This window comes from Rhipicephalus microplus, chromosome 3 (assembly GCF_043290135.1).
Source record: "Rhipicephalus microplus isolate Deutch F79 chromosome 3, USDA_Rmic, whole genome shotgun sequence".
Classification (NCBI taxonomy): Eukaryota; Metazoa; Arthropoda; class Arachnida; order Ixodida; family Ixodidae; genus Rhipicephalus; species Rhipicephalus microplus.
The window spans coordinates 142,963,290-142,973,611 of NC_134702.1; the positions used below are offsets into that span (position 1 = coordinate 142,963,290).

At 48.6% G+C, this 10,322-nt stretch overlaps 1 protein-coding gene across 1 annotated transcript; it reads right to left on the minus strand.

Annotated features, from left to right (window-relative positions):
* Positions 1-8,336: 8,336 nt before the first annotated feature.
* Positions 8,337-9,617, minus strand: LOC119185683 (uncharacterized). Its single transcript, XM_037434614.2, has one exon. It carries the CDS (start codon positions 9,615-9,617, stop codon positions 8,337-8,339), a length of 1,281 nt encoding a protein of 426 aa, XP_037290511.2.
* Positions 9,618-10,322: the final 705 nt, after the last annotated feature.

Below are 10,322 nucleotides of genomic sequence, written 5' to 3' on the forward strand. Positions count from 1 at the left end.
TGCCATGGTGGAAACCTGAATGTCAAAACACGTGCAAACAGCAAGACAGAGCTTGGAGGTTGCTTCGGAAGTCACCGACAGCCGAAAATCTTGACACCTTCAAGAAAATAAAGTCTCAGGGCAGGAGAACGCGTCGGCAGGCCAGAAGAGAAAGCTGGCAGAAGTTTTTGTCAGGGATCAATTCATACACACAGGAGGCTAAAGATTCGAACATGGTCGGTAGGATAGCAGGAAAACAAGTACACACACTTCCACTCGTAAACACTCAGGCTGATACCTTGGAAGATCAGGCAAACTTCCTTGGTGCACACTTCGAACAAATGTCCAGCTCTTCCCACAATACTGACACTTTCCAAAAATACAGAACAAGAATAGAAAAGCAGAAACTCGAACACAAATGCACTAGATACGAGGCATATAACGAAGCTTTCAGTCTAGCTGAGCTGCGAACGTCTTTAAACTCCTGCAGTACTTCTGGCCCAGGTTCTGACCGTGTGGTGTATGAAATGTTAAAAAACCTACCAATCGAAACACGAAAAACCTTGCTTTGTTTATACAATGCTATGTGGCTTTCTGGCACTATCCCTACCTCCTGGAAAGAGGCTATTATTATTCCCATTATGAAAGAGGGCAAGGAACCTTCTTTAGCTTCGAGTTATAAGCCCAATGCACTTACAAGCTGCTTGTGCAAAGTCTTCGAAAAAATGATAAACTGCCGACTTGTACATTTCCTTGAAACAAACAATTTGCTCGACCCATTTCAATGCGGGTTTGAGAGAGTAGATCCACCACAGACCACCTTGTTCGTATCAAGGCACAGATCAGAGACGCCTTCGTCCATAAACAATATATTCTCTCTGTGTTCCTCGATATCAAAAAGGCTTATGATACAACCTGGCGTTTTGGAATTCTAAGAGACCTGTCCCACCTTGGCGTGCGCGGAAGAATGTTTCACATAATGGAAAGTTACCTGTCAATCAGGACATTCCGTGTCCGAGTGGGCACGGTTCTTTTCCAAACATTTGTCCAGGAAACAGGCGTGCCACAAGGTGGTGTACTTAGCTGCACACTTTTTCTCATCAAAATGATTTCCTTGCGCTTGTCCATCCCTCGCAATATGTTTTATTGTACATATGTCGATGACGTCCAGCTTGGCTTTACATCTTCCAATCTGGCAATGTGTGAGCGGCAGGTTCAGTTAAGTTTAAACAAGGTCTCCAAATGGGCAGAGGAAAACGGATTCCGACTGAACCCACAAAAAAGCACGTGTGTCTTGTTCTCCCGAAATAGAGGCATGCACTCAGAACCCGACATTGAACTGAACGATCAACGTCTGTCTGTTAATACAAAGCGTAAATTCTTAGAATTAATCTTGTACAACAAGTTGACTTTCGTATCACACGTCAAGTATTTAAAAACAAAATGTTTAAAAGCCATGAATGTTATAAAAGTGTTGTCACGTACTATGTGGGGTAGTGACAGGCAATGCCTCATGAACCTGTATAGAAGCCTCATTTGCACCTGCTTAGATTATGGGGCCGTTGTTTATTCAGTCTGCGACTCAAAGTGCTTTGAGGATGCTGGATCCTGTGCACCATTTGGGCATCTGCCTTTCTACGGGTGCTTTCCGCACCAGCCCCGTAGAAAGCCTTTACGTTGAGTCAAATGAGTGATCGCTTTGTCTGCAAAGAACTTACATGTCCTTTGTATATTTCCTTAAGGTGAAAGCAGACAAGAAGCGCCCCTCATACTCTACTATTAATGATTTGTCGAGCTCCATTCTGTTTCAAAACAGGCCTTCGATGAGGCAGCCCTTCTCAGTTCGCCTGAAGGGTCTAGCTGAGGACACTGGAGTGTCACTTACCCACAGTTTAAAGGCTCCTGTAGCATAACCGCCACCATGACAGTGACAGACTATAGATTGCGATGTGTCTTTCTAAAAAGTTACTAAACATGCGCCTATTGCCCATATTCGAACATACTTCCTGGAATTTCAACACAAATACACACGTCCTGAGTTCTTCACAGATGCCTCCAAGACTAACCCCTCTGTGTCCTACGCTGCTGTCGGCCCATCCTTTTCGGATGCTGGCCCTCTACATCCATGCACATGTATCTTCACAGCGGAAGCTTACGCGATACTTGTGGCAGCTAAACACATCAAACAATTACAAATAAAAAAAGCAGTAATTTATACAGACTCTCTCAGTGTGGTAACGGGTCTGCACAGTCTTAAAAAACAAAAAAACCCGTTGCTTGTTTCACTTTACTCCATTTTGTGCACACTCTACACACTCAAACAACATGTTGTAGTGTGCTGGGTGCCAGGGCACCGTGAGATCCAAGACAACGTGAGGGCGGATCAGCTCGTTGCATTCGTCCACAAAAGCACTGCCCTTACACCAATATCAATCCCGACCCTTGATCTTAAGCCGTCTCTCAAACGAAACCTCAGGGACTACTGGCAGAGCAAGTGGGATACACACACACAAAACAAACTACACATTATTAAGCCACACCTTGGTCATTGTCTGCCCGTATCAAAATCGCGTCATACAGAGGTAATACTAATGAGACTCAGGATAGGACACACATACAGGACACACACTTATCTTTTGTACGGTGGCGATCCACCATTGTGTGACAGATGTGGTAAAGCATTAACAGTCCTTCACATGTAAATCCAGTGCAAACACTTAGAAACTCCAAGAAAACAACGTTTTCCATTACCCTACCGACAACATATATCTTTACACCCTGCAATGTTCGTCGGTAGGGAACCACTTTTTAGTCATAAATCATTGTTAGCGTTTTTAAAAGAAATTCATAGTTTCATATCATATACCCGGGCATTCCGTAGCACGACTTCTTCAGAGAGGTTTTTTGCTGCGGTGGCTACACAAGAAAGCACTTGCTTCACGGCCGTTGAATGCAAGGGTATGAACGAGTGAGGTACTTGTGCTGATGCCATACATGTCCACCATCGTTTTTCATTATCACCAACTTTTGTCAACTATTCACACCACACACACCTTTCACCGCATGATCATGATTTTATTACTTGTATGGTTTTACCCGCCTTACCGCGAGGAATTTTATGGCCCTTATACAGCCGCTTATCACAATCATTGTCCATATTTTTAGTAAGATGAACTGGCGCTCTTTGGCCGTGAAATGATCCTTGCGCCACAAAACATCAAACATCATCATCTCTACTCCGGGTACCCCTTGTTCCTGTGAAACTCCAACCCTACTGCTGTTCCACAGTTGAGAAGCTGCAATAAGGGTACAGCAGTGAGAGACGTCAGCACTATTGCACTATGCGGTTTCCGCACGACAACAAATCCAACAAAAATGGTGTTAACTAATATTAGAAATGTTTTTTGAAATGTGTCATTTCAAACAATTGAAATGTGTCATTTCAATTGTGCTTTCTCACTTGTGCAGCAAGGCGTACATTCATCTTGCACATGCAGTATAAGTCACTGTGTGCTTTCGTCAATTTAGGCACCCACAGGAAGCTGCCGATTATCTTCGACTTTGTAGAGCAGGAGGTAGTGAATGTAGGCGACTTACCATTTTCCAGCCTAGAAAAACACCTACCAATGAATTGCCGAGCATGTATAAATTTTTCTTTTTTTTAGCTCACCTGTACAACGTTGTGCTTGTGGAGATGGTTGCTTATGCACTTAATCATGTGTGGCGCATCACACAAGAATTGCAGATGCTTTCCAGGAAGGTAGGGATGCTTCACTTTGTTAACCGCAGTTTTCGATCTTTCAGATATCCCGAACTGCGCCCACATGGCCTTGTTGCTCCCGGCACCATCACTGACAATTGCAATCACCACCACGTTTTCTTTGAAAACTTCAACGACAGTCTCAAGCACAAGTCTGGCAAGGACATCACCTGGTGCAGCTCCTTTTCTGGCGAATCTGGCAATTGGATGTACCCAGTTACTGAATAAAGAAATCCCAGCAGGGGCGCCTGCGCAAGCAGGCGTTTGGCCATAATATACAACATGGCTTTTATACACTGGAACTCCAGAAGACTCCTACATAACTTAAACGACAGAAAGAACATACTGGCCACTTTCTCACCAGTAGCGTTGTGTTTACAAGAAACTAATCTAGGTCCTAGACATAGAAACATCTTGAAAAACTACAGTGTATTTCCGCACGACCGAGAGCAGGTAAGTAGGCTCTCAGGTGGTGTTGCAATTATAGTCAAGAGCGGAGTACTAGCGCGAAAACACAAATTTACAACCAGAATAGAAGCCATGGCGGCCACCATACACACATTTAAATCGATTACATTGAGCAGCGCATACTTGGAGCCACACCTTAAGATATCCATTTCTGACTTAGAACACCCAAAAGAACAGCTGCCAGAGCCTTTTTGGTGGTTGGAAATTTCAATGCACTCTCCGTTTTTTTTGGGTAAGTGAGAAAACTGACACTAGAGGCCAAATCATAGAATTTTTTTTCATTTTGCAATAACTCATGCCTACTTAATACAGGAAAAGCAACCTACTGCTTTCCTAGCTGAAGAAAAATGAGCTGCATAGACTTATCATTTTGTTCTCCCTCTGTTTTTATCGATGTTAAGTGGGATGTACTGATTGACCCATATGGAAGCGACCATCTGACCATACTAATCAGCCAAACAACACCTTAAGTCATTAAACAAAAACCACGACGTTGGAAGCTACATTCAGTCGACTTGGCCCTATTACAAGAAAAGGCTTGCCTGGAAAAACTAGGGACAGAAGGCCTCAACATATATGATCAAAACGAATGTATTACAAACTGCATCGCAACAGCTTCCCGGCTATCTCTCAGACATCTGGACTCACAAAGGAAAATCACAAAACATGGTATACATGCGAATGAAGAGAAGCTAAAAAGGTAAATAAAGCCTGGGGGACCTTTCGCAGGTACCCAACACCGGCAAGCTTTGTAAGTTTTAAAAAAGCTAGAGCCAAGGCCAGATACATCCATCGCAATGCTGAAAAAGCATTGTGGCAAAAGTACATCTCTTTCATAAACAACACCACCACATCAGAGGAAATGTGGGAACGGGTCCGGAAGATAGACGGCAAGTTTTCTCCGTTCACTGTACCGTTTCTCACGCATCCTGGTGTACAGACAAGTATTGAAGAACAGGCAAATATTCTAGATGAATTCATCTGTGCCGTTTTCAGCTCGTCACATTATACACAATCATTTCTGAAACACAAACACGCAGACGAAAAACAAAAACTTCCAACAAGGGAAAAAACAAACGAACCATACAACTGCTTAATTATTGATCAAGGAATACGCACAGTATTGACAGCAGGCAAGAAAACTGCTCCGGGACCCGACGAGATGTACTACGAAATGGTAGCCCATCTCTCCGAACAGGCTGTAGAAATACTTTTAACATTCTTCAACCAAGTTTGGATTACCAGAAAATTACCTGAAGCCTGGAAGAAAGCCATCATCATCCCATTTTTTAAACCGGGAAAGCCACCAACAAGTGCTAGTAGCTACAGACCGATAGCTCTCACGAGCTGTCTCGCAAAGTGATTCGAAAGTGTTGTTCATATTGTTACGGGGAACAAAGTATACACGATGAATATACTGGCAAGCATATGCGTACAACGCTGCTGCAATCCGAGCACGTTCCCCTCAGCACTTCGTCGTCGTCATCCTTAGGCATCTACTTAGCCCGTGACATTTCCCGCCGGAGGCAGAAGCACCGTCCCGGTGCGATCGATTCTCGGGGCGTGAGTATTATGGTTTAAACCGCGAGACGTGCACTATATCGGTCGGAACTGAAGCTGGTACTGACGTGGTATGGAGTGGAGCTATCTCCCCCTTTTTACCAGTTGAACCTTTGAGGTAGTCGCCGTAGCCTGTTGGACCGGCGAAGCGGCGGCGGTGCCTCAGGTTGGCTAGAGGGCGGCGACCCCGCCGGCGTGGGGTCAGCCATGCCGGCTGGCATCGGCGAGGTTTCGTTAGCGGTGGTGGTGGATGTTGTAGCGCCTCCTGGCTGCGTCGTGTTCGAGTCCTTCGGAGTGCGCAGCCGCAGTTGGTTCACATGACGACGTTGCTCGCCGTCCGGCGTAGACACAGTCGCCATCCGAGCCCCTTGGGTACTGGTGACCACTCCCGGCAACCATTTTGGCCGGCTGTGGAAACTTCTCAGCCACACCGGCTGTCCTGCACAGAACGGCATGGTGGAGGAGCGCTCTTCAAGACCCGGTTCCCCGCCTGCACTCGGGAGGCAACAGTCTAGCCTGGTTCGTAGCTGATAACCCAGCAGTAGTTCGGACGGAGACTTCCCAGCCTTTACCGGTGTCCGTTGGTATCGGCATAAAAACTGACTGAGACGTTTAATGAATGTGCCACCCCCTTGGCTTCTTCGAAGGCCTTCCTTGATCATGCGAACCGCGCGTTCCGCCAGGCCATTTGACTGTGGGTAGTAAGGCGCCGTCGTCACGTGGTTAATCCCGTTCATTCTTACGAACTTCTGAAACTCTGCTGAGACGAACTGTGGCCCATTATCTGAACACAAGTATATGTGGCAGTCCGAACCTGGCAAATATGGGCCTCAATGCTTCCACGGTGGCTTCTGATGTCGTACTCCGCCTCGATATGGCCTCCAGCCACTTTGTTTCAGCATCTACGACCACCAGTAGCATGTGTCCTTCGACGGGGCCTGCGTAGTCGATGTGCACTCGAGACCATTTCCAGCCCGTTTCTGGCCATGGCGCCGGAACCTGCGCAGGAGGCATTGCACTGGTTTGAGCACATCTCTCACATTCGCGTACCCTCCTTTCGATGTCGGCATCCAGCCCTGGATACCAAAAAATGGTTTGAGCAAGGTTTTTCATTGCCGCCATCCCTGGATGTGTTTCATGTAGGAGCCTCAAAAGACTCCCAGCAGCCGCTGATGGCACTACTATTCTATGTCCCCAATAAATGAGGTCCTGATTCAACGCCAGCTCATCCTTTTTCTGGAAGAACGGCCGGAATTGCTCCTCGGACTCTGTCAGGTACTGTGGCCAGCCCTGCAGGATCCACTTTCGCACCTGCTGTAACATAGCATCACGGATGGTTAGAACCGCCAACTCTTTGGCACTGATGGCTGCCGCGTTCACAGCTTCAGCGTATAATACATACTCGGGAGCGTCGTCTTCTACGTTATCGGGCTGCCCCCGAGGAATAGGGAGTCGGCTGAAGGCATCTGCGTTTACGTTTTCAGATCCTTTACGATAGGTTGGGCTGTATCAATATCCACCCAACAGCAGGGCCCAACGCTGAATGCGGGCAGCGGCCATCGGCGGAATTCTCTTGTCTGGACTGAACGGTCCGGTTAACTGTTTGTGGTCGGTTACTAGTTCGAAGTGGGTCCCATTCAGTTAGTCTCTGAACCTGGTCACGCCAAATACGAGTGCGAGGGCCTCCTTTTCCAACAGGGAATAATTTTCTCGGCTTTTGTTAGTGTTCGTGACCTGAATTCGATAGGGTAGTCAATTCCTCCGACTCGATGCGACAACACTGCTCCCAGGCCTACTGCTGATGCGTCGCACTCTAGGCGAATGGGCTTGCTTGGGTCAAAATGCACCAAAAGTTTTGCATTCTTCACGGCTTGTTTAGCTGCCTCGAAAGCAATCTGCTGTTGTCTGCCCCAGACCTATTTTACGCCCTTTGCCAACAATGCGTATAAGGGCGCTAGTAAGGTGGACACATTGGACAAAAACTTGCCGTAGTAATTTAACAGACCTAAAAAAGCTTTCAGTTCTCTTACCGAAGTGGGCTGGGGGGCGTCGAGCAGTGCCGTGATGTTGTCGCTTTTGGGGCGTAGGCCGTGTCTGTCGATACAGTGTTCGAGAAAGGTGACTTGCTCTTGCCTGAACTTGCATTTCTCCCGTCGTAGGCGCAGGCCGTGTTCCCTCAGGCACTGTAGCACTTGCTCCAGGATCCTGCAGTCGTTTGCCTTTTCCGATACAATTATGTCGTCCAGGTATACCTGCACGTCGGGGATCCCGCTGAGCACGGCCTCCATGCGCCGCTGGAAGATTGCTGGCGCTGACGACACTCCGAACGGCAGCCTGTTGAAACAATAGAGACCCTTGTGCGTGTTCAAAACAACTAGCCTCTTCGAGTCCTCGTCAAGGGGCAGCTGATTATAGGCGTTTCTCAAGTCCAATGTGCTAAAAGATTCTCCGCCGTTGAGGTTCGCAAAGATATGGTCAACCCGTGGCAGCGGATATTGCTCCATTATGGTAGCTGCGTTCACCGTAAGCCGGCAGTCGCCGCATAATCGCACCTGTCTATCCTTCTTGACTACGGGCACCACGGGTGTGGCCCATTCGGCCGATTTACCGGTGATAACGCCCCTTCGTTTACCAGTCGATCTAACTCTGCTGATACCATTTGTTTGAGCGCATACGGCACCGTCCGCGCCTTACAAAACCGGGGTCTTGCTCCTTCTTTGACGGTCAGGTGTACCGGTGGCCCTCGGAGCAAACCCAACCCCGGAGGAAAGACATCACTGTACTTTGATAGCATGGTTTCCACCATTCTGTCCGCATTTTCCGCCTGAACACACGCCACCTCGTTTCCAGTGAGTACCGGCACGCCTGCCGTATTGAAGCTGCGGATGGTGTCACGGCCGCAAAGCATCGGTCCCGGACAGTCGATGACGAAAAGTTCGGCCTGAATGGTCGCGTCACTCATGGTCGCATTGAGTTGCAATTTTCCGTTGATAGGAAGTGGTGCCTTGAAACACGACAGCTTCATTGTTGTGGCTTGCAAACGTGGCCATTCGCCTTGGTGTCGCTCGAACACTGACCGCGGAATAACACTCACAGGCGAACCCGTGTCTACCAACATCGTAGGCGGCACTCCGTTCCAACTTATCTGGCGCAAAATAGGCTTTACGTGCGCGCTGTCCATCACTTGATGCGCAGTCAGCGTGTATAAAGCTTCGCAGTCCTCCGAACTCTCTTGTGCGTCCTGCAAAAGGGCGTTCGCTTGTTGCCTCTGATTAGTGTCTTCGTCCGACGCTCTACACACTCGTGCCAAGTGGCTGCGTTTCCGGCATCGATGGCACACTGTTTGGAGATGACGACAATCATCCGCTTGGTGCGAGGATGCACCACAGCGGGTGCAAGGCCGATGCTCATCGCGAGGTAGCCCACTTGCTTTCTTCGACTTCGAACGTGAGAGGCCCGGCCGGACAAAATTCGTTGTGTCGGCTACCGGGGAGGGCAGTGGCTGCATGTGCTGCGCGTTTTCCGTGGCGGCCTCAGCAGCCATTACGAAGTCTTCTGCTTCCTTCAAAGTCAGGGAACCGCGGGTCAACAACAGACGTCTTACGTCGTCGTCTCGAACACCACATACAATGCGGTCCCGCAGCATGCGGTGCCACATGTCGCCGAAATTGCAGTCTTCGGCCATGCGGCGAAGGGCGGCTACAAAATCCCGCAATCGCTCACCTTCTGCCTGTGTGCGCGTGAAGAATCGGTAGCTGGCTGCTGTTTCGTTGACCTGAGGCTCGTAGTGGCTCTGCAGATGCTTGATGACATCGCTGTAGGTGAGGTCGTTCAGGCATTGGGGTGGCATCGTCCCTGAAGTACTTTGACGGCACCATTGGACAGAGCCGCCACCAGCAGGGCTCGTTGTTTTGCCTCGTCTGTGATTTCCTGTGCTTGAAAGTATGCTTCCAAGCGTACCTTGTAGGCGGACCAGCCTCCTTCTTCTTCCGTGAATGCAGGCGCCTGTCCCGGTGCCATCGCTGCCTGTTTCAGCAGCCGCACTTCAAAGCCTCCTCCCACCGCGCCGATTCGTGCCTCGTCGCCACTGTTACGTCGCGAGTGAACGGCTCAGTAACCAAGCAGGAACAAAAAAAGGTTCATTTGGCGTGTCTCGATTTTATGTGCTCGGCGATGGTGATGACGTCATGACATGATTGGCGACACGCTTGCATGACGTAGCAGTAAGCACTCTTTTGGTTAAGCTGCGAGGCACATAAATGATCCCGGGTGACTTGGCGGGTGATGTCAGCTCGGGCCAGGGCATCACGAGCATAAGCAGTCGATGAGAGGGTGTCAAATTGGAGCATGGTGTCCATGGGCAAAGGCGGGTCATAACCAAACAGTAGGTAAAAAGGGGAAAATCCAGCTGTATCATGACGTGAACTGCTGTATGCGAAGGTAACGAAAGGTAAGTGGATGTCCCAATCTTTGTGATCCTTGGAGACGTACATCGCTAACATATTCGTCAGGGTACGGTTGAGGCGTTCCGTAAGGCCATTGATTTGTGGGTGGT

Coding starts and splice junctions, on each gene's coding strand:
- LOC119185683 (XM_037434614.2), bottom strand. CDS start 9,617: ATGCCACCCCAATGCCTGAACGACCTCACCTACAGCGATGTCATCAAG.